The sequence below is a fragment of the Paroedura picta genome, chromosome 4 (genome assembly GCF_049243985.1).
Source record: "Paroedura picta isolate Pp20150507F chromosome 4, Ppicta_v3.0, whole genome shotgun sequence".
Classification (NCBI taxonomy): Eukaryota; Metazoa; Chordata; class Lepidosauria; order Squamata; family Gekkonidae; genus Paroedura; species Paroedura picta.
This window is the reverse complement of record NC_135372.1, coordinates 94,514,123-94,539,441: the sequence shown is the minus strand read 5'-3', so window position 1 is coordinate 94,539,441 and position 25,319 is coordinate 94,514,123. Positions and strand designations below refer to the sequence as shown.

At 42.7% G+C, this 25,319-nt stretch overlaps 1 protein-coding gene across 1 annotated transcript in view; it reads left to right on the top strand.

Moving 5' to 3' along the window:
- Positions 1–20,544, top strand: part of PI16 (peptidase inhibitor 16) — a 30,767-nt gene extending 10,223 nt beyond the window's left edge. Inside the window, exons 2-5 of the mRNA XM_077334348.1 lie at positions 3,447–3,665; positions 8,235–8,344; positions 13,147–13,235; positions 16,255–20,544. Of these exons, the coding sequence (XP_077190463.1) occupies positions 3,447–3,665; positions 8,235–8,344; positions 13,147–13,235; positions 16,255–17,141 (1,305 nt within the window). The 3' untranslated portion in view covers positions 17,142–20,544. The remainder of the gene's footprint in view (positions 1–3,446; positions 3,666–8,234; positions 8,345–13,146; positions 13,236–16,254) is intronic.
- Positions 20,545–25,319: the final 4,775 nt, after the last annotated feature.

Here is a 25,319-nt window from a genome sequence, read left to right as displayed (position 1 = left end):
AATAACTACCATCATGAAAGTGGGAATATATTAGTTAATTCTGTTAAATTAGTAAACTGTGTCATAACATCCAAATACAGCCATATGATAGTTCATTTAGTCAGCTTCTGGCAGGTATTTTTCAGTTTTCTCTCCTCCATTCCTTCCCAGACAAGACAAAAAATGCTAGAGGGGACATAACATATTACTAAGACCCTCCCCCAATATTGCCAATAATGTCTACTGCAGTTAGACATTACATAGAAGAAGTATTACATAGAAGAAGTATTCAAATTAGGGATCATGGCAACCCATTTTGTTGCCTTTTAGCACCCTAGATCCCAATGAAAAGAAATGAAGGGCAACTAATGAGGTCTGGATCAATTCCATTTTTAACTGGAAGTGATGTAATTTTGCTGGTGCAATACTGGAGTGGCAGGCCACAGCCTCCAAATTCCTCCTGGGGGTTGTTGGCTGTGGCCTAGCAATCCCAATTCAGAGGCCCTCCACCTACATCTTATAGGGTTGCCAACTCTGGTTTGGGAAATTTCTGGAGTAGGGTTGTTAACACCCCCCCCAGGCTCTGCCCACAGCTGCCAATCAGCCAGTTGGTGGGGAACTTGCCAGTAGAAATCGGAAAGCCTAGGCCATGATGCTGGCAGGAAGTCACATCATCATGCCAGTTACTTCCAGATGATGCTCTGATTTGGGCAAATGTTCTATGGTAGAGAAACCAGTTTTACTATAGAATTTTTGCCCAGATACCAGAGTGCCACTTGCAAGTTGTTGGCATGATGATGTCATTTCTTGTAGGATATCAATGCTGTTGCCTGGACCTTTTTCTTTCTACTGGTAAATCTCCCCATTCCCCAACCTGGCAACCCTGTCCTGGAGCTTTGGGGTGGGAGATGGAGGGGTGTGTGTGGAATCTGGGGAGGAATGGGAGTTCAGTAGGGACATAATGTTGTAGAATCTTCCATTCATGCCATTATCTTCAGGGGAACCGATATCTGTAGTCTGGCTATCGGTAGTAATTCCAGGAGAATTCCAGGTCCCATCTTGACAACCCTTGGAATATTCCCTCTATCACTTCAGAATTCTACCACCTTTGCTTGCTGCATATGTAAACTGCCCATTCCTCACACACTGGATAATGCACTTTCAGTGTGCTTTTGCAACTGGATTTTCCTGTGCAGAACAGAAAGATCTACTTTGAAAGTGCATTGAAAGCTCATTATCTAGCGTGTGCAGAATGGGCTATCAGGTCTTGGTTTGAGAGTTTAATTAACTGTGACTGAAAGTCACCTATGGGAGTTTTAATGTTCAGCTTTAAGAATTCCTCCCCCAGTTTACTCCTATAAATGTTTGGGTTCCTTGGCAGCCACAATACACAGGCTGTAAGCTAGACCCTACAGACAAACTTCTGAGCATATGCACAGGACCCTGTCTGGGTTAAATATAATTTCAAATATTTTTTAAAAATCAGAGGAGATCTTTAATGTAATTGGGCCCTTTATCATTGTGAAATGTAGATATTGTCTAACACAACAGAATTGCAAGGAGCTTAAATATCTGTCACATCTCCCCCATATAAAATATTAATAGACTATTAAAATACAGTCATTTTACAACCTAGAAAGTAGAAATTAATCACCTGCTTCCTTTACAATGAAGATTAGTAAAGCTTCATGTATGCTGATGGCACTGTATAAATTATTATTAATAACAATATTCAGTCACAGGATGGGGGGCACCGTTCTCAGGAGTTTGTTAAGACCAGAGCTTTCCATTACACCTGCCCAAATGACATCCTTATGCTGCATTTCCAGCTCACCTTTATCTGTATTCATGGGAGGACTTAGCAACATGTTGTTGCTGGGGCAGGCTGGCAAATACATCCCAGGCATCCCGTCCCTGTGGCAAGTGTAATGTCTAGGTCGGCTCCGAGTCTCATGCTTGGAAATGGAGTGGAACCAGAACAGTTTCATTCACCTCCATCAAAGCAAATGTCTTTTTCCTCCTGTTTAAATAAATGACATCTCTGTATTGTAAGCAGCCAGCCAAGTGACTAATTTCAAGAAAGGTTTGCATGTGTGCCTTGGAGCATGTTAATCAAAGGTTTGTTTCTTTGATTGTTTTGAGTTTTTTTTGGACCATGCTTAGAATCATGGATACCTCCTAAAAATACCTATGTATCACGGTGTTCCTCAAATCTCTCCCTATATTTATTTATTGACAACATTTCTATCCCTTCTTGGACTCCACTTCTTCTCTTCTGGCTTAGCAACTGCTGCTAAGTAGTCTATGTAGCACAGCTGGAGAAGAAGGGATTGTCTATCACTGCACTGGAGGGATCTGTTGGCAAGCAGCTGTTGATCTCTGTTAAGTAACAAGGTTTCCAGATGTTTGTATTGGCTCTAGCCTAGCACAGCTGTGAAACTGGGCATGCCTTTCTCTTCTCAGCAGGGAGGAGTTCTTCGTATTTACTACGCATTCCTCCTGACATGAAGGGGGAAGGGGGCTATTCTCTACTCTGCTGCAGGCTTCAGAGTCAATCTGCACATCATGCCAAATGAAGTGGGGGATTGTGGGACTTCTGGATTATGGCCTGAGATGCTGGTTTACTATACCCAGGACTATCTATGTTTACATATTCCCTTCTGTAAAAAGCTTCCTGGATGCAGTAGACTAGTGCAGGAAGAAGAAGGCTATGCTAATTATTGCTTGTTGACAGGCTGGCTTATTACAATCAGCAATTTTAAAAAGTGGGTAACATTTAAAAATGAGATACTCTGCTTGCCCTGCAGCTTGGAGTGGTCATTCCAGAACTTTCTGCTTCATTCTGCACAGTACTGATCAGCTGTCAGTTTAAAACTTATCAGGGTTAATTCTTTTTGTTTCATTTAAAAAGTAGCGCCTCAGTGTTAATGACTTTAAATATGTATATATGTTTCTAAACATACATATGTGCAATCGTGGGCAAGTTCTGTGTTTAGTACCTTAATGATTCAACTGTAAAACGGGATAAAGCATTGCTTAGAATACTTTCGCAGTCCAGTTGGCCTTCAGTTGGAATTTGCAAAGAAAGCTGGAGGTATTTTCACTGCAGAGTTCCCTGGGTTTCTATTGGGGGGGGGGGATAAGGAGGTGGTTCCCTGTGGCTGCTGCTCCCTCTTTCTGAAGATGTCTGACTGTTAGGATGTGAGGGGAAAACGTAATTAGATCACTATAAAGTGCAAATTATTCATGGCTGAAATTATTTACAGCTATTTGGATTCCTGGCCTCCATTTCCCCTAGTTATGAGAGCGGCTTGCTCACTTTGGGGAAAGTACCAGGCAGTCCAGATCACTACACATGCCAAATACTCTGACCGATTTTCAGTAGGCACTTCTGGTCACCCCTGGCCTTGGCGAATATGTAAAGGCCATCTGCATAATGATGACATCTTGGTTTGTCCTCTTTTCAGAGCTGGGATCCAAAGCTGGAAACGTTTGCCAAAAGCTATGCAACAAAATGCATCTGGGAACACAACAGCGAGCGTGGCTGGCGAGGCGAGAATCTGTTTGCCATGACTGGTGACCTGAATGTGGAGAAAGCAGTGGAAGACTGGTACAATGAATACCAGTATTATAATATGACCACGTTAACATGTGAAGAAGGGCAGATGTGTGGCCATTATACCCAGGTACCTGTCTATTTTACGTGCTTATTGAGGATTAGGTCAATGACTAAGAAATGGCACTAACAGTGCAAAGTGAACAAACGTCATGGTCATAGTCCTCATGATCTAGTCTAGTCTAGAATAATATACAGGGCATTCTACAACCACTGCATAGTCTCTTACTTTGATGGAGTAAAGTTCTCAACAAAATCTTAACAAAATATCATCCCTCACAGCTTTTACTCAGGGAAAGGACCTAAGGGTGCTCCCAGACCATGCCCATATTTTTGCTCTGGCTAGTGTTATACGAGCGATATCTCTATTTGGTACTAATTTCAGCTGAGCAGGAACTTTCTATTTCTCTCTTTTACTTCAGGAAGTGTGAACAGAAGTATAAGGCTTTTTCATAAGTGCAGGGGCTAAGGGACTCCTATTTTTTTTGGGGGGGATCATTATAGAATACAATTGATACACAAGAAATAAACCACAATTGAATAGCAAAAATTACAATATCTGAGCACAAAGAAAATTAAACAGGGTGTAGTCTGCATGGAGCTTTTATTCCAATCCCAGGTCGATTCAGTCCCTGCCATCTTTACTGAATGTGATTTCCATTTTGATTTTGTCTGATTAAACATTTCCCTCTGCAACAAGCATGATTGATCCAGGGTGATCCTACCTTTATCCTGCAATATCCTAGAGTGGATATAACCCTCAATATTGATTGGCCAGGGTGTCATTTCCTGGTTTCCAGGATTTAAAGGGGAAGCCCTAACTTTTCTCAGCAGAAGCTTAAACTTCTCTCAGTACAGATTTGCCTTTTGGTTTTTTTCTCCCTCCTCTGCTGTTTCCAATCCCCCCCCCCCATTCAAGAAAAGAAATAAAGAGGCTCCTGCTGCACTTATCTCCTCCCTCCCCTTCTGAGCTTCCCTAACCATGTCAGAATACTTTTCTGTTTCAGTGGGGGGGGGGGGGAGACCCAAGTTCAAATCGATCTGGATTCAGCAGGATCCACAACGGAATAAACAAAGTAAGTGCAGACAGAGCCTCTTCCCCTAAATCTACAGTTTATCTCTACGTAGTTAAAGAGATACAAAAATGCCTTAATGGTTCCAGGCTTGATGCTTCTCAGATTTTCCTTATCTCTATAGAATCATAGAATAATAGAGTTGGAAGGGATCTCCTGGATCATCTAGTCCAACCCCCTGGACTGTGCAGGACATTCACAATCCTATCGCTCAGCCACTCTAACCTGCCACCCCTTTGAACCTTCACAGAATCAATCTCTCTGTCAGATGGCTAAAAATTTCCAAAGATGGAAAACCCACCACCTCCCGAGGAAGCCTGTTCCACTGAGAAACCACTCTGTCAGGAATTTCTTCTGGTTGTTTAGACAGAATTTCTTTTGAATTAACTTTGTTCCATTGGTTCTGGTCCGTCCCATATCTTAGTTTGTTATTTGTGTGATATATCATTACATCACACTCACCCCATTCCTAGTTCCACCATAGCTGCTGCTCTGGGAAAGGGAGTTTCCTTATCTTTTAAGCAGACAAACAAAAACCAGTGTGTGTATCTATGTAGTAGGCAATTCATATGTAAATGGATATCTGTTTATAATCATAGAATCATAGAGCTGGAAGGGACCTCCAGGGTCACCTAGTCCAACCCCCTGTAGAATGTTGGAACTCACAAGTACTAGCCTACTCACAGCGATCCCAATTTCATGCCCAAGTGATCCCCCCACACCAAAAATCTCCAGAATACAACCTCGCCTAGAGGAAATTCACCTACCATCCCATAGTGGCAATCAGCAATGCCCTGGGTATGCAAGGCACATCCCTTCCTGCCCACCCACTCACAATCAGAATGATTGTGTTCAAAAAAGTTCAAAAAAATCAGCATTTCTGTCAGATGACTATTTAGTCTCTACTTAAAAACTTCCAAAGGAGAACTTACCACCTCCCGAGGAAGCCTGTTCCACTGAGGAACTGCTCTAACTTTCAGGAACTTCTTCCAGATGTTTAGCCGAAAATTCTTTTGAATTAATTTTAAGCCATTGGTTCTGGTCTGCCCCCCTGGGGCACAGAAAACAACTCTGCTCCATCTTCTTTATGACAGCCCCTCAAGTATTTGAAGGTGTTATTTATATCACCTCTTATCCGTCTTCTCTCCAGGTTAAACAGACCATGCTCCCTCAACCTTTCCTCATATGCCTCGGTCTCCAAACCCCTCACCTTCTTCATAGCCCTCTTCTGGACATGCTCCAGTTGCTCTACATCTTTCTTTAGTTGTGGTGCCCAAAACTGAAAGTCTCCAAGTGAGGAGTACTCACTTTACGTACGAACTGCATTTTTGTTTCACGTTGAAATTGCCATGATTAGGTTGCTACGATTAAGATGAATATTCTTTCCAAAATGTACCCTGAGAGGTTATCAAGATGCAATTTATGCTGCAATGGAAAACTGAAAATGAAACAGTAAGATGTAACTTTGTATAAACTGCTACTAAATAATTGATAGATAATTTATATCAACTTTCAAATTTTAAAGATCAAACTAGTAATTTTCAAAAAAAATGAGGAAAACACTTGATGTAGTAATATTAATGGGAATGGATTCAAAAGAAGTCAATACCAGCAGATCTGAGAAGAAATTTTTACCAAACTTAATTTTAGTGGCATTTAGGCATTTAGGTATACATCATTCATTAATGGACATTTCTTGGTGCTATCTTGGTTCAAAAGCAGATATTATACATATAATTTGACAATGTCCTATAGCAGTAACAGTTTGAAAAGATATAGTATCTTATTATTCTTCATTTAAAGCCCCCCCCATTTTATTGAAAATCAAGGCAGATTACGGAATATAAAATAATCAGAAATATAGGACAGTGCAGTAGGACTAAGATTACAAAACTGAATAATAATGCAGACAAACAATCCAAAATTGTTTAAGGCATTATATAACTGCTCTCTACAATCAGGGGAGTTTCTGGAGTAGCTTAAGGAAGCGGTGGTATGTCCTCTCCTCAAGAAACCATTGCTGGACCCACGGGATCCGACCAGCTACCAACCAGTCTCGCACCTAGCATTTCTGAGGAAAGTAGTTGAAAGGGCCACGGCGGACCAGCTCCTGGTGTTCTTGGAGGAAGCTTTGGCACTCGACCCATATCAGTCTGGCTTTGGTCCTGGCCCTTGCCTGGTCCTGGCCCTTGCCTAGAGCTATGGGCCCTGCGGGAGCTGTTGGCATTCCACAGGGCCTGTAAGATGGAGCTCTTCCGCCAGGTCTATGGTTGAGGCCGGTACGCTAAGGAAGATCTAGACCCCCTTTGGGTTACTCATGGTGGACTGAGATCAATCCCCCGCCCACTCTTGGGGGTGATGGTTGGGAGGGTGGAATTGGTTGTGTTTTTTCCATCGCTATATATATCTTGGTCTTGTATGCATTTGTATGGATTGATGTGCATTTTATAAGGGGTTTTAGGGGTATTGGGGATTTTATGCACTTGGGTAACCCACTATGAGCCTCTTCGGGAATGGTGGGCTAGAAATTTTAACAACAACAACAACAATAATAGAATAGACAAAGTGGGTACCAAAGGTTGAAGACAATGCAGTAAAATAAAGGTGATATATGCAGAACATGTGATAGATTACAAACCTATCCTTTATAAATCCTATGGTTGAGGCTGGCTAGACAATAAACAACATCGTATCCAAATCTCAGGCCCTCCTCTCACCCCCTTCTGCACATCATCATCATCACCACCATTGATCCAACAATGATAATTGTGGCTTTAAAGAGTTTCAATAGGTTTTAATTATCTTAAAATTTTATATAAATTGACCGTGCTGGTTTCTTATCCTGAATATATCTGTTTTGCACAGTCTGTGGAATGACAGAAGTGGAAAGGGGGAGGGGGAGGTTCCTGGCAACCTTTGGCAGGCCATTTCACAAGGTGGGAATTGAATGGATACTGATGGGCATTGAATTGTAAAATCTGGAAATCTGAAAGCTAAAATTCAGGATGTGGATTTGCAAATATTTTTCAATTTAACAACTAGAGCCCCGAATTGCATAGCATTATATTGGAAGGAGTTGAATCCATATCCGCTTTTGGATTGGTTGAGGAGGCTTTGGGATGGTAGGTATTATAGAATAATGGGAATGAATTCACAATCAAATTAACTGAGAGATGGACATTTTTAGTTGATCAATTATTAACTGTAATGACGGACGGTTAGGCAGGTAATGGAGAGGTGGGCTTACACAACATCATCAGACAGGAAATGGAAAGACTGTTTATTTCACACCATTGTCCACTACAGCTCAAATCATATTTTCAAACCGAGAAAGAGAATGGTGCTATATCATACACTCTGAAACAGGCTGAATTATCATTGTGATGGAAATTCAGCAAAAAAATAATGATAAATGGAGTATTTGTAAAGAGGAGAAATAGAAATTGGGATTTTTTGGAACAATTCCAAGTAGATTCTCAAAAACTGAGTTAGCAAATAAAAGTCTAGTGCAGAATTACCTGTAGGTTTGAGCACAATGGTAACATGATATTTTTCTGCTACTGTAGGTGGTCTGGGCAAACAGCAAGCATGTTGGCTGTGGGACAGAGTTCTGTGAAACCATGGAAATGCTGAATGAGACCAAAATGCACTTGGTGGTCTGCAACTATGAGCCGCCGTGAGTTTCTTTGTGCCAAGGGGGAGGGCATGGTATTCCAGTCTTTATTGCATGATAAGGCTGTGGCTATATCGGGCAAAGCTGTCACAGTGGGGCAAAGCTGGGGAGATGATCTGGCAGATATTTGTATGTCTCCAACATGCAATGTGTTTGGGTGGCAATATCATCTATGAAACTTGGTTGCGTCTTGTGCGAGCAAAATAGGGGAAAATTCTTATCAACAAGAATTAATAAAATGGGAACTTATTCATATAAAGGTACATGTCCCAAGGACATACAAAGAAACTATCAGATATAGATTAATAAACCATAATTGACAAATTTTATACACATTCCACTGAAAGAAAGGCATGCTAAAAGGCAACGATAAGTTCCTTTGGATATTCTGCTGTCTTGGGACCAGCTGAAGATCTACAGCTGTTGCACTGGCAGTCAAATCAGTTACTTCTGCTGTGGCGTAAACCATTCCACAACAGAATGCACCTGTTTAAAGCAGAACAATGTGGCGTGGAAGAAGAGAACTCTGCTCCCAATGAAGTGTGGAGAGCAACATTGTGATTGCGCCAGCAGTCACATCTGTTTGCATTGGAGACTGAGGGACTCAGTTGTATGTTTGTTTATTTGCTATATTTATAGTCTGCCTTTCTCTCTGAGAGTAAAGGTGGATTTCAAATGATGCAATCAAATAGCAAGGTAGATCTAATAAGTTATGCAATCGGAGTGGGATTACCAAAATCAGACAAAGTATCAGGCTTGAAATGCCAAAGATGTATAAAATGGTATTACAAAAGTAGAAAGCAATACAAGTAAGAGTAGGATAATGCATACAACAAATAGATAATGCATACTATCTACAGGGACAGTTCCCTATAGTCCAGTTCCCTTTGTAAAAGCACCCTTATGAACTGTTCATGTCTCCAGCATGCAAGGTGTTTGGATGGCAGTACCATCTGGGAAATTTGGTTGCGTCTTGTACTAGCAACCTGAGTACAAGCAAATCTTACTTGCTAATTGTCAGGTGATAATAAGAAGACAGGAGATTCCAAGAAGGTTTCATATACAATGGTAAAACTAAGCAGCCTGGTGGTATTTTCTCTTTACACACTTCTGGATTAAAATCTCAGTTCTGTTGACACAGAACATTGCCACCTACTATATGCTGCCAATTAGTTCTGGATATTTTCCACTGTATGTGGTGGAAACCTCAGTCCTCGCTTAGTTAGTCCTGTTTAAGAGCAAACTTAAACAGGGCTACTCATAATCCTTCTCAGGTCTATTCAGTGGCACTTACCCCAGAAAAGTGTTCTTAGGACTGAAATGTAAGTTAGCTAGAAGAATGGATTGCATGAGCACCCTTGGTGTAGTGGTTAGGAGCTTGCTGTGGTGGTTAGGAGTGCTGATTTCTAATTTGTCTCCCCCACATGCAGCCAGCTGAGCGACCTTGGGCTCGCCACAGCACTGGTAAAGCTGTTCCAACGAGCAGTGATATCAGGGCTCTCTCAGCCTCACCTACCTGCCTGTCTGTTGTGGGGAGAGGAAAGGGAAGGCAATTGTAAGCCACTTTGAGACTCCTTCGGTTAGAGAAAAGCAGCATATAAGAACCAACTCTTCTTCTTCTGAAATCAGTTGCTCATCTCCCTGTATCTCTTTGTTAATAAATAGATGTATTGCGCACACCTGTCCCTGTTATGCAAATCTGAGTGCAGGATCCTGGGTGAGTACCCTTATCTGGACCCACAGGTCAAAGGGAACATAAGATCAAGGATCTGACTCAATACAAGGCAGCCCCATGGGTTCCTGTGTCCTTATCGCTAGTGATGTAGCTCTCTCCCATTCACACTGCGATCTCCAACAGCTACTTATAAAAGAGTTTATTGTTTGTTTATACTTGATATACTTTAACAAGCTGGTTGCTAAAAATGGTTGCATTAGACTGAGGAGAAAAGGAATATAGAGTTTTCTCATTATTCATGGTATCTTCAGAGTCCATGATGGATGGGCCATCACTCTCTGGAATATGGAAGGTAGGACAAGCCATGGAAAGTATGCCTTCTTCCTTATTTGAGGACGTTTTGTGATGTTTTGCAATTTAGGTTGTGCTTTGATCCTTGATTAACTTTTGGTTAGTTGTCTTCGAGATGTATGTATACGTATATGTATACGTATACGCATACGCATACGCATATGTATATGCATATACATATGTCTCCAACATGGTTTCCTTTTCTGACCAAGTAACAGGTTTGCTGGATCGTGGAAATTCAGTTGATGTTGTTTACTTGGATTTTAGTAAAGTTTTTGATAAGGTTTCCCATGATGTTCTGATGGATAAATTGAATGACTGCAATCTGGATATTCAGATAGTTAGGTGGATAGGGAATTGGTTAGAGAACCGCACTCAAAGAGTTGTTGTCAATGGTGTTTCATCAGACTGGAGGGAAGTGAGTAGCGGGGTACCTCAGGGCTCGGTGCTCGGCCCGGTACTTTTTAACATATTTATTAATGATCTAGATGAGGGGGTGGAGGGACTACTCATCAAGTTTGCAGATGACACCAAATTGGGAGGACTAGCAAATACTCCAGAAGATAGAGACAGAATTCAACGAGATCTGAACACAATGGAAAAATGGGCAAATGAGAACAAGATACAATTTAATAAAGACAAATGTAAAGTTCTGCATCTGGGTCAAAAAATGAAAAGCATGCCTACTGGATGGGGGATATGCTTCTAGGTAACACTGTGTGTGAACGAGACCTTGGGTACTTGTGGGTTGTAAGCTAAACATGAGCAGGCAGTGTGATGCAGTGGTAAAAAAGGAAATTCTCATTTTGGGCTGTATCAACAGGGGCATCACATCAAAATCACAAGATGTCATAGTCCCATTGTATACGGCACTGGTCAGACCACACCTGGAGTACTGTGTGCAGTTCTGGAGGCCTCACTTCAAGAAGGACATAGATAAAATTGAAAGGGTACAGAGGAGAGCGACAAGGATGATCTGGGGCCAAGGGACCAAGCCCTATGAAGATAGGTTGAGGGACTTGGGAATGTTCAGCCTGGAGAAAAGGAGGTTGAGAGCGGACATGATAGCCCTCTTTAAGTATTTGAAAGGTTGTCACTTGGAGGACGGCAGGATGCTGTTTCCGTTGGCTGCAGAGGAAAGGATGCGCAGTAATGGGTTTAAACTACAAGTACAACGATATAGGCTAGATATCAGGAAATTTTTTTCCCACAATTAGAGTAGTTCAGCAGTGGAATAGGCTGCCTAAGGAGGGGGTGAGCTCCCCCTCACTGGCAGTCTTCAAGCAAAGGTTGGATACACACTTTTCTTGGATGCTTTAGGATGCTTAGGGCTGGGTTGGACTAGATGGCCTGTATGGCCCCTTCCAACTCTATGATTCTGTGATTCTGTGATTTTGTTATAGTCAGTTAGTGTTGGAATAGTTATAGAAAAAGTTACTGAACTGTTATTGAAACCACACTATGCATACCCAGACCGGTAAATTTCTGCTTCTGAAATTGAAGTTTAAATTCATTACATGTAATTCTTTCTTTAAATCCGAATTTGGCTTTTTCATTGAGTCAATGTTGATTTTTAAAGCCTTCAAACACCCTCTGGTATAGTTGTAATGTTCACTGCAATTTTTGGTGTTTAGCATTTTTACAGCTATTGTAATGTCTTCTTGCATCTAAGTTGCACCAACTTTTATATAGCTGATGATTAAAACCTTTGAGAAAATGCAACCGTGTGCACCATTTCATTCTTAGAAAGGAGCGTATGTTTGTAGTGGATTATCGCCTAACAATTGGCATGCACTGAGGAAAATTCTGAATCTCCAGCACAACTAAGTCAAACAAACTGCATGTTAGGGGAGAAAAGCCACTTTTAAGGTAATAATAGTGACACTTTTTAAAAAGTTCATCTATAAGCCAGACATGATTGATAATCACAATTTGGGTCCATGGTTTAAAAAGAACCTGAGCTGACCACCCATCTATGAGTTAGGCTAGTGAATTTTCAAACTCTTCTGCCTCCTTTTTTTGCAGTGTTTAATTTTTATAATTTTCTTCACTCTGTACCTCATTTTTTGCATTTCAAAGTAATCTACTATGAATACATGTGAAAAAAGCACAGAAATGAAACAATGAGAAAACACGTTCTGACTGCCCCTGTATTGTTGCCCATCTTGCAGGGATAATGAGGAGAGGCTTTTATGGTCCTTCTCGAGACCTGCAGGTCAAGCTCAAGTAGATGCTCTTTCTAAATGGTATTCCATATTGTCATGGCTATAATACAGAACCCTTAGGATTCATTTGACAGAGTGTTAAGCAAGGACCAGGCAAGCGTGGGTTGACATGAAGCAGGGCAGTAGTCAAAACCAGTCTAGCGCTGTATTATTTGCCTGCCACTTAACACCAATTATCAATATTGACTTAAAGTACAAAATACTGACATTCAGTATGAGGATGTCATACTGATATTGAGGATACTCAGGTCCAAACCCTAATGGGCTATGAAGATCACAGGGAACCCCTGGGCTCCTCAGGATCATTCAAGGCTCTTCTGAGAATAAAGTGGAAGCAGGGAGACAATGCTCATCACCTTGTCTTGGGGGGAAGGAAAAAGTGTGAAAGAAAAAGCACCTCTAGGGATCTAGAGAATAAATTAAAGTAATTTTACATGAGTCTGCTCATGTGGGAAAGAAATAACTTCATAAATATTGATTTGCATCATGTAAAAGCTTTTCTCTAAGAAACTGTCATTCTTACTTGAGTCCCACGTGGTTCTTTGAATCTTTAGGGGGAATATAAAGAATCATAAGCCTTACAAGGAAGGATCACCATGTTCCATGTGTCCTGATGGCTATTCCTGTGAGGATTCTCTCTGTGGTAAGTGAATGTAATTAGAGACGTCATCAGCTCTTCTGCTGTGAATGGTGGTGAGGCAGACAGTTGTGGGCTTTGTTTACATGTCAGAATAATCCCCTTCCTAGCAAATTTCTCCCAAATGAATTTCTGGCTGACACTGGTGAAAGTCTGACAGATGAAGAGTTTTGTTGATGGCAGAAAAATGGGGCTGATGTGGATGGGAAGTTTCAAAACCATCACCATCCCATCCACACTACATGCAAATCTGCTTGGACTGTGATCATTCAGAAAATATAATCAGTGTACATTGGCACAAAGCAGACAAAACCTCAGACAATGAATTAAATGATTATATGCTCTGAAAATTCTTGTGCCAGTTTGAAAGTCAAGGTGGAGCAAAACAGCCATGTGAAAGCCACCAAGAAGTTTCCACGTTCATTAGCTTCCAGTCCAAGGGAGAGGGTGATCCAGGCATAAGCGATCCTACTAGATATGCTGGAGATTCTGGGCCTGTGCCAGTCCCCAGCCTCTCCAAAAGACCAATTGAAGTGTACAACCAAACATACAACAATAGTTTTATCTTGTCTGCGTAGAGCAGCCTTTTTCAATCTTTTGACAATGGAGGAGCCCCTGAGATATTTTCCAGGCTTCAAAGAGCCTCAGAACTGGGCCAGGAGTGTGGTCGAGTCCATTAAGGCAGGATATAGGGGAAAGGCTGGAGGCCCCTTGGGGAGCTCTCAGAGCACCAGGGCTCCAGGGGGTCCTGATAAGGAATCCCTGGTGTAGATGTATAGCTACTGGGTGGATGTGTTCTCAACTTTAGGGTAAGTTCTAATGTAGACATTAAACAAACAGAAATTCAACTTTTGGCAACAACTTGCATGTGTGAAACAGCCACTTTTGGTCACTTCAAATCACCACAAACCCAGTACAAGGATGAAATTTCCACACTCTGAGACTCATCAAGTGATATATCTAGCAATGAAATATCAAGATATGTATATTGAATTAATGAGGCCATATTCTGAAGCTCATATGATGTTTGTCTAGACAGCTGTGAAGCTGAATAGGTGGAACAGTATGATGGTAATCACTATGAATTCCAGCTATATCTAAGTTTATACTGGGGATGGTAGACAAAGGGGTAGTTTTCAACCATTAGGTGATCCTTAAGAAATGAGTTGGAAAAATGATTCTCCATTCCCTTGTGGGGTCCCCCAGGGCGTGGTTCTCTCCCCCACATTATTCAACATCTTTATGAGCCCTCTGGCTCAGCGGGTGTGGAGTTTGGGCTGGGTTATCATCAATATGTGGATGACACCCAGCTCTATCTCCTCATGGATGGCAGCCAGGACCCCCCCCCCCCCCGGAACCATTTGCCAAATGTTTGGAAGCAGTGACTGAATGGCGTGAGGAGAGTCATCTGAAACTCAACCCCTCCAAGATGGAGGTCCTATGGCTGGGAGGCAGGGGGATGGTCTAGGAAGTGTGCTTACCTGGCAGGGACGCAACTTACGACCGTACCTCAGGCCAGGAACTTGGGTATGACCACTGATGTCTCACTAACCATGGAGGCACATGTCAAAAAGGTAGTTGGCCAGGCATTTTTCCATCTTCGCCAGGCTTGGCTACTAGCACCCTATCTGTTCCCTGAACACCTGACTGTGATGATCCATGCGACAGTCACTTCCAGAATAGATTTCTGTAACTCGCTCTATGTGGGCCTGCCCTTGTCCTTGATCCAGAGACTGCAGCTTGTACAAAATACGGCTGCTGGGGTCCCCATACAAACGCCATGGAGGGCCCATATTCAGCATGTGCTGAGGCAGCTGTACTGGTTGCCAGTTGAGGACTGGATCTGGTTCAAGGTTTTGGTTTTAACCTTTAAGGCCCTTTGCAGTCTGGGACACACATACCTGAGGGACTGCCTGTCACCCTATGCCCCCCCGCAGAGCCCTACACTCTGCAGGTTCCAACTTACTGGTCGTTCCCGGCCTCAAGGAAGCATGCCTGGCTTCAACCAGGGCTAGGGCCTTTTCGGTCCCCCCCCCCTGGTGTTAGGCAGCAGTTAGTTCCTGTCATCTTGACCGCTCTTTCCATCCCTCCAGAGGTTGGGTGGGGGGGGGGGTTGGGGAGTTTGAGGTATTACTGCCTTGTTGTTCTGTTTTGTTCTGTTCTGTTCTGTTCTGTTCTGTTCTGTTCTGTTCTGTTCTGTTCTGTTCTGTTCTGTTCTGTTCTGTTCTGTTCTGTTCTGTTCTGTTCTGTTCTTTCTTTCTTTCTTTCTTTCTTTCTTTCTTTCTTTCTTTCTTTCTTTCTTTCTTTCTTTCTTTCTTTCTTTCTTTCTTTCTTTCTTTCTTTCTTTCTTTCTTTCTTTCCAATGACTAGTACTACTACTAAGAGCCTCTTGTGGCACAGAGTGGTAAGGCAGCCATCTGAAAGCTTTGCCCATGAGGCTGGGAGTTCGATCCCAGCAGCCGGCTCAAGGTTGACTCAGCCTTCCACCCTTCCGAGGTCGGTAAAATGAGTACCCAGCTTGCTGGGGGGTAAACGGTAATGACTGGGGAAGGCACTGGCAAACCACCCTGTATTGAGTCTGCCATGAAAACGCTAGAGGGCGTCACCCCAAGGGTCAGACATGACTCGGTGCTTGCACAGGGGATACCTTTACCTTTACCTTTACCTACTACTACTACTACTACTACTACTACTACTACTACTACTACTACTACGATGACGACTACAACGACTACGACTACTATGACTAATAATAATGTCAGCTCTGGTTCCAAACAGGTCTTCATTCATTCATGATGATTACCAGAAATTAAAATGATATTCCAATCCATAAAAAAACCCAAAAAATCCTGACAACTTGTGCCACTTATTTAAGAGTAACAAATGCACTGCCCAAAAGCTGCCACCCACAGAAAAATGCTTATGAAACAGACATATCAAACAGATTTCCATTCATTTGGTCCTCTGGAGCTTGGATGTGGTTTTATTTTGGCTCTAATATTTAATTTTTCTGTTTTTTTGCCAGTGACTCCTGATGAACTGAATGGAACCACTGCATCCTCTGGGCCTACAGGACTGGAACCAACTACCATCATGACCACAAGTCCCACATCCATCTCCATCACAACAGGTCCAGCATCGACCACATCAGAAAATCCCCAACCTCTCACAGAAGTAGAAACTGAATTCCCTACAACCAAAGGGCCAACCTCTTCCCTAGAAACAACTTCAGGCCTGGACCTTAAAACAACTCCAGAGTTACAGACAGAAGTGACTGATACCTCAGTGGCAACAGGGTTTACTCCTCACATGAACTTGGATCCCACTTCTACCTCCCCAGAAACAGCAACTACACAAGTCTCCTATTCAGAACTTCCTTCATCAGGTGGTTTAATCACTTCTGAAGCAAACATGAAAAATGTTGAGCAGCCTCTAAGTACCGTTGAACCCATGCACACCACTCCTAAGGCACAACCCACCACTAAAATGCCTCCCACTCCTAAGAGACCTCCCCCCTCTAAAGCGCCCTCCCTACATAGGCCACCATCTCACCCTCAGCCAGTCTACCCTAAGCCACCCCCTCCCATTAAACAGACCCCCATTTCTAAATTACCTGCAAAGCATCGTTTGGCAGCTTATTCCAAAGCAATAAAGAAGCTCAATCATGCTGCTCAGTCTTCTTCAGGAAAGTCAACTCACCTCTCTGTCTGCCTGCCCTGCCTAGGATGTAAACCAATTAGCCATCCTGAAGAAATAAAGACAGCTCTTAATGAGCTGACCATCAAAAACCACCACACTTCTTGCTTTTCCCCACTTCCCCGATGGCGGAGGCATAGCAAGTGCCACTGGTGTGGCCGAACCTGGAGCCATGCACTTACGAGGGCCAGCCCCTATTGGCTGAAGAGTTTATAGCGCTATATAGCCAAATGTATTTATGTGCAGAGTTCTTCATCTCTGCATGTGTATGCATGTATATGTTTGTCAATGTGCATGCATGTATTTTCCTTTCTGCACTTTTGTGCACGTGCCAGTCTGAGGGACAAGCCCTGTGGGACTTCCAGTACCAGAAAACTCAGGCATGCAACAATGCTGAAGGGTTTTGTTGGGAAATCAAGTTCATTTCCATAGCTACCATGTTATCCTCAGTTCCAGAAAGTGGAGCACATCTGATTTATTTTAAAAATTCCCTCTCCCAAAATGTTGTACAGGTGTTTCATACTCTTATGGGAATCCATGCTCAAAAAAACTCATCTGCAACAAGTCAAGGGCTCCACAATTATTTCTTCTTCTTCTTCTTCTTCTTCTTCTTCTTCTTCTTCTTCTTCTTCTTCTTCTTCTTCTTCTTCTTCTTCTTCTCCTTCTCCTTCTCCTTCTCCTTCTCCTTCTCCTTCTCCTCCTCCTCCTCCTCCTCCTCCTCCTCCTCCTCCTCCTCCTCCCTTTCTCTGCACCACTGATGAAAGCTGCATTTGTTGCCTGAAGTTCATTCCTATGACGCCCTTTTCACCTCATGAGTTAGGGATAGGTGTGTTCCAGATTCCATACCTCCTCACTACTTTCTTCATTGTCAACTGATTCTTTATAAGGAAATTCCAGATTATGTAAAAACCCAGATTTCAGAAAAAGTACAATTATGTAACTATGCAAACCAATTGAATTGATTTAGCTCATTCCAAAACCTTGTAAAGTGCCTGTGTCTCTTGCTACTCATATCTGATTAACATGAGGACAACTTACCTCATTTGCGCACCACTGAGAGGGTAGCAACTTGCCAATTGACTGCTCCTCCCCTTCTCCTGGTGCTCATTTTAAAACAACATGTCTGAAATGTCAGAGTTTTCTGTGGTAGAGAAAACAGGCATTATCATTAAAAATATAAAACATTTATTAAAAAGAAAACACCCCCACACAAATTCTTAGCACAGCAACAGATTGAGCAAGGGATCCTAAAATAAAAGTATAAACACACAATTCCTTTGCCCCTTCCACTGTACATGTCCTAACAAGCTCCTTCTTAAAAGTTACAGTGGTTCTAAAGGGTTCCCATTACTTTGGAGCCTCTTTTTAGACCTGCAGTCTTCCATATGGCAATGGCCACCTACAGCAGGAGCCCAGGTATTAAGAGCACTGTCTGGGTAGAATCAGTACCAAAGAGATCTTCCTAGTGGCAAGGAGTTCTGATATCTCTTTTGCCTACCTCCTGGGCTGGGCAGGGCAAGGCAGGGCTCATCAAAGAAGTCTCAAAGAAAAGACTTCTCTAGGGTTTCCAACCACCAAAACTTTGTTCCCTGCTGGCTGGAACTGCAGAAGGCGTGAGTTGACCATTTAATTATATCTGGCTAGGACTTCCATTTGCATTTCTAAAAACTAGTTGGATGTGGCTACAGAGCAATTGTCTTGACTCCTCCCCACCCGTTTTCTGCTGAGAGAAAAACATTTTAAAACTAAAAATGATGGTTTGGCTCAGTCCATACCACCAATAAAAAATGTATTTCTCTATATTCAAAATAGTAATAAGTTTATGAAATCCTCTCGCTGAGGAGGTAAGGCAGGCATATTCCTTGAGTAAAAGGGTGGATACAGGAGGAATGAATTAACCATTAGGACAACTGATGTGAAGAAACACAGTGCACCAGGAGCTATGTTGATTAATAAGTGAAGGGTGTAAGGATCAGTTTTTGCGTGTGAATGTGAGGTGTACTTCTGTGTATGGTGCTTCTGTATATGTATGTATGTGTCTTCAGCTCTATCAGTGATAGTGGATGTTATTTCAGAACTCTACATTGCAACAGCATTTTGAGCAAGCAATGTTATTGAGAACTGGTTGACCCATTTCCCTCTTTACGGCATCCTAGTAGGCCCTTTTCAAGGAGAACACAGGGACTGAATTGTTCATTTGAGTATTTGAACCATTTTAAGCCCTTTGTATGCCAACTATCAGTGTTTAATACAACAGTATCGAAGCTTTATCTCTGAAAATCTGAGACTATTTAGGATTAAGAGAGCCAGTTTGGTGTAGTGGTTAGGAGTGCGGACTTCTAATCTGGCATGCCGGGTTCGATTCTGCGCTCCCCCACATGCATCCAGCTGGGTGACCTTGGGCTCCCCACGGCACTGATAAAACTGTTCTGACCGGGCAGTGATATCAGCGCTCTCTCAGCCTCACCCGCCCCACAGGGTGTCTGTTGTGGGGAGAGGAATGGGAAGGCGACTGTAAGCCGCTTTGAGCCTACTTCGGGTAGGGAAAAGCGGCATATAAGAACCAACTCTTCTTCTTCTTCTTCTAATCTGCAAACTATAGCACTTCTGCAACAAACAGGATATTCCTAAACTTTAGTGGGATTTGGATTCTGAAAACAAAGGTAACATGCCTCTCAGAATCTTGAGTGGGATCAGTAAGTGTTTCTTGCAGATATTGGTTGGGATGTTAGCTTTCTTACTTCACCCAGTCAATCTGCAAAACTGTTAGTCTGCTTAGAGATGTAATAGAGAGGAAAAAGAAAATAAAATTCATGGGCTATATTGTTATATTGCAGGCCAATCAGAACAATACTGTTCCATCACAGTCAATGGCCCAGTCAGTACAGCAAACCCAGACTCGTGAAATTGCTCTTAGTTCAGCTGTTACATGTCCATTAACTAGTTTCAGTGCATTGGAAGGGGCTGAAAGAGGTTTGATTATTTTGTACATTGAAACCCAGTACTAATGATCATCGTAAGTATCAATGAATCCGGGGGCAACTGCCCTCCTGACCAAAGGGCTTCCATACAAGCATCTAAAGCTTTGGTCCTTTTCCCCTGCCACTGCTCTTGCTCCTCATTAAGACTTGTTTGTATAGACTTACTTGTGAAACAGGCATAGATCAGACTAGGGCCCATTCCGCACACATAGGATAATGCACTTTCAGTGTGCTTTGGCAGCTGGATTTTCCTTTGCGGAACAGGAAAATCTACTTCTAAAGTGCATTGAAAGTGCATTATCTATTGTGTGCAGAATAGGCTTGGATTCCAGTAGCTGCCCTGTGGACAACAGGCAACTGAGCTGTGTCTCTCGCGTGGTGCAGATTGCTTGCATGGCGCATCCCTACCTGATGCTGTTGAAGCATGCTGCAGGGGATCTGCATGGAATCAGGCAAAGCCTCTGATACCCCATTTCTCTTCTTTTTCCCAAAACACAAGCAGGTGCCTCAGATACTGAAGATCTACTGATGGACCCAGCCAGCAAAGACTCTGAACAGCCCACAAGTTCACACAGCCGCAGTTTCTTGCCTTTCTCCCCTCTCTCATTACTGATTTCACCCATTTTGTTCAGCCTTCTCTGAAGGCTACTTGATGGTCATCTTCACAGTTTCTCATATTCCTGTAAGACTGACTATTTGTTTCTGCATCTTGGGACACCCCTTTGGACACCCCAAAGAGAAGTGGGGGTGAGAAGTTTGTTGTGGGGCTCCCTCATTTCTTACCATGACCATCCGTGGCTGTTCTTCTTCCATTAGGAAATTGTATGGCAAATCCATTCTGATTAGGCAACCTATTCCTTAGTCATGACATCCAAGCCCAAAAGGGGCGGGGTAATGCATTTTCCCTTTGAGGTGCAAATGTAGGAGGTGAAATACAGTTCTATGAGCTGGATTTCCTCCATCATTGTTATTAGGTGATATTATCAAATAGGGCTTCAATGGGTAAAAGGATGCTTGCAGCAGATCAGCTATTGAGTCGCCTCACTGGTTGGTTACTAATTCACTCCTGTGTCAGCCATGTGTAAGAACAGGCCCATGGCTTTTCTGACTTCAGCCTAGAAGTTTTTGGCCATATCAGATTCCTACAAGTGTTCCATCATTTTCAGTGAAACAGAGAGCCAGTCTGGTGTAGTGGTTAAGAGCAATTGGTCTGTAATCTGTTGATTCCCCACTCCTCCTCCACATGCATCCAGCTGGATAACCTTAGGCAGGTCACTGTTCTCTCAGAGCTCTCTCAGCCCTACCTACCTCACAGGGTGTGTGTTGTGGGAAGAGGAGTGGAAGGCAATTTGAGCCACTTTGAGACTGCTTTGGAGAATGAGAAGCAGGGTATAAAAACCAACTCTATTATTTTCAAGTGACTCTGTTTAGAGTTGGAATCATATACCATAGTCTTAAGTAGGTGCAACTCGTAGCTTATGGCATTGTGGTATCACTTGTATTCTCATCTTGGCAAACTTTGTTCCTTTCTTGTATTTACACCCCAGAGCCAGTGTGCTGTAGCAGTCAGAGTACTGGACTAGGGTCTGGGAGACCCAGGCTTGAATCTCCACTTGCTTGAGTGACCTTGGGCCACCCGCAGGGGTGTTGTGGGAATAAAGTGGATGAGATGAGAGGGATGGAAGCTGCTTTGGTCCCCACTGGGGAGAAAGACAGGGCACACAAAACAATGGTTAATAGATTAGCATTCTTCAGTAGCTAAAATGACATGTAGGTTGGTGATCCTCAGACCACACAACAACATTTCCTAATGGCATTGTGCCATATTGACAGTGCCTGTTGCTTAAGGAGTGATGGCCGTCGATTTGGATGCACGAGGTATATAACCCAAGCCACACAGGTCAGAATATAATGATTATTCATCTATTGGTCTGCCAGTATAATGGCTCCTAACATTTATTTGTAGAGCCTCAATATTGTTTCATGATGACAATTTCCTCTTTCCCATAACTTGGGAGTTAGGGGTCTCTATCAGAGCAGTAAATTTTCTTGTATCCGTCTGGGGCTGGCCCTTCCTATCCAAAACCCAATGAGGTCTGAATCTTGGTGTGGAGGTGTAACAGGCACATTATGATGCCCAGAGTCTTTCCTATTGGTCTGGAGATCTGAGCCTGGCTCGGCAGATTTGGTGTGCTTGCTGTACATCTCAGCTCACCGCACAGAAGAAAGACTTAGCTGGTTTCCCAAATACTTGGAAGCATGACTTGCAGCATTTTTATATGGAATCGTCAGTTCAGGGATATGTTTAAAGCCAGAAGCTAATCAAGTATTAACGGACTGCATCTCGGGTGGCTCAGGAAAAGGTATGGTCTTTAAAGGCCACATTGCTGGACGAGTAGGTTCCTTGCACATCAAGTCCAGACTTCTTTGCTCTATCTGTCACTGATCAATGCATGAATATTCCAGGAAAGGTATATGAATTTCATGACAAACCTCAGCTGATCAAGCTAAGATCCAGTTGAAGGTGCCACTTATAAAAGAACTTCAGCAAATGTGATGCACTTTGCTAACAGAGTTATGGAGAAGGGGTGGAATTTCTAACAACATAATTAATTTGCATATAATGTATGTTTATTTCAATGCACCTTGAAAGTTCCTTTCATAATAAAAGTCATAATAAAGCTATTGGTCTGAAAAACGGACTCTTTATCAGATGTCTGATAGATCCCTGGGGGCTTATCACTATGGTGGTTTTGAAGAGGAGGATGCAAGTGGAGAAGATTTGTTCTCCGTTCACTTCAATAACCAATCACATATATATCCTAACATTCTACAAATAATTTAAGAACTCTGTAAATCTGCAGTTTATATGCTTGAGATTTCATCCCACAATGGTCTCTTCCTGCAATTTGTTCCGGTGGACATGGTCAATTTGCAGCTGACAGGAGGAGCCTGTAGGATTTAGGAGGCAAGAGGCATCCAAGGTGTTTTTGCCATTGTCTGCCTGTGCATAGCAGCCCTGGGACTCCCTGGTGGTCTCCCATCCAACTAAAATCCTGCTTAGCATCCAAGATCTCATGAGAATGAGCCAGTGTGGACTAATAAAGGTGGTGGCAGCCATATCACCAGGAAGCCTAACCAGCAGTTATCCTCTTCCATGCTATGATATTTGCACATTTAAGCACCAAGTCATTCGCAGATCTATTGTTTAGCTTTGTTCACAAGTCACAGAGCAAGAACAAAGGAAATTTCCAAACAGATGCAGTTCATAACCCAAGCAATATTTGTTGCTCTATGGAACACCAGAATCTGCTGAAGTCCTGAAATTCCCCTGGGGCTTGGCTAGGTCTTTGCTACCAGCAACACAGAAGGAGGTGATCCCTTTGCATCTCAGTCCCTGCTGCCACCACCATAAATTCCCAGGGGGTCCAAATGAGCTCCAGATGCATTGGCAAAAGCTCTGAAACTTTTATTTCTCTTAGTCACTGGTGACATGGATGAGGCTGCCATCCTTAAGGTGGAACCTTGAGATCTCCCACTATAACACTTGATCTCCAGACAACAGAGATCAGTCCCCCGAAGGCATCCCAGGGAGGCAGCTGCCATTGGGCCAAAGACCCACCACTCCAATAGGCCCATCCCTCAGGAAAGAGGCCAGAGTTGTCCAACCCTCTCCTGCTTCTGGGAAGTCCTTTCCACCCCTGACAGTTGATTGGTGGTGGGCTCTAAACCTAGGAATGGGGATCCCCACCTCCTTAGGGGGGCTGACCATCCTAGACAAGAACAATTCCACTTCACACTGCTTTGCAGGCAGAAAAGAATAATGTTCTAACATTACAGTTACAATGGTAATTGTAATATTCAACTAATAAAGAAATTGAAATATCCATACACTCTAAATATTATTGAAAAAATAATTGAAAAAAATAATTACTGCTTTGGAAATAATGTAATTTTAATGAATTCCCCCTCCCCCCAGTGGGGTTTACTTGCGATTTCAGCAAGAATATGATAGTACGCGTTGCCTAAGTATAATGTTTGGTTTACATTAAAAAAGGATGCTTCTTTCACCCGTATCTGAATGCTAATGTGTAATGACACAGGAAGCAGGGTTTTTTGAGGTCACAGATTGTTACCAGCTGTAATAGCTTTTAGCCAGTAGATGGCACTGATGAAGACATGCTTGAGAGAGAGAGAGAGAGAGAGAGAGCCAATACCCCTAAGGAACACTGAACAGAAAGCTGGCATATTTTCTGACACAGACCTCCAGAGATATTATCCACATTAATTAATCAGACAATATGTTTCGTCTGCAGGAAGCCCCAGTATATGTAAGCTCCTCCAGATTAGGGTAACTGCTGGGAGTGTGTGCATGCAGGACTCACTGTAAACTTCAGCTGAATGTACTGCTACCAGGGCCAGCAGGCATAATCCTCCAATATAGCTCAATGGCCAGTCACATGTTTTGCATGCCCCAACTTTAAGCCCTGCTCCCCTAGTGACAATGAATCTCAGTGAGTGGACTGAGGAAAATTTGTGCTTGAGTAGACATCGTGGCTTGGATCCACCAGAAGAGTTCTACAAGTGTGAAAAATCTAATGCAAGCCACTTACTCTAAGTTAAGTATCCCACACCAGTTTTCCACTTGTACAAGATGTTGTGCAAACCGATTTCTGGGCACTAGAAGACATAGAGAAGAAAGTGCTAAGTGTTGCACAAAGTATTGCCTAAGTGGGAGAGCGCTCAGTTTGTTTGCTTTTGTGCATTGCTGGGTCCAAGCCCCTGGGCTAGAAGGGTCATTAGTCTGATTTTTCATGGTCCTGTTTCACAAACCTTAGGCAGCCTGCTGAGCCTTCCAATGGCAGAAGAAATTCAGAAAGAAAAAAAGAGTTATTATTTTCAAAATATAGCAATTTGCTTAGCATCATATTTCTAAAAAACTGGGGGCATCACTTTTCTCATGATTTCAGAATGCTTGAAATTGGCAACACGAAAAACTCTGCAGCTGTTGAGCCACTTGGCACTGGGGATTCAGCAGCCTTTTTTAGAATAATAAGCCACATGAATGCGAGAAGAAAGGCCTGCTAAACAAATAAGTTTCACCAGCAATGCAGTTTTCCTGTTCTCTTAGATCCTAGATTGTAAACTAATCACATGGATCATCATTAATCAAGGACTGAATTCATTTCAGGAATAGGAGGTAAGCATAATACATAACATAGTAATGACAGAAGGGCCTAAAAAGCTTTGTATTCTGCCACCTTCCCAATGTAAAGTGAGGCCATCTACCCTCTGACTTTTCATGATCATCCTTGGCAATGTAGACCACAGCATGCTCAAAGCAGAAATCATGAACCCTGGACCAAAGGGCCTGCAGTACAATTAGTGTCAAGGGAATCACCTCACACAGTGT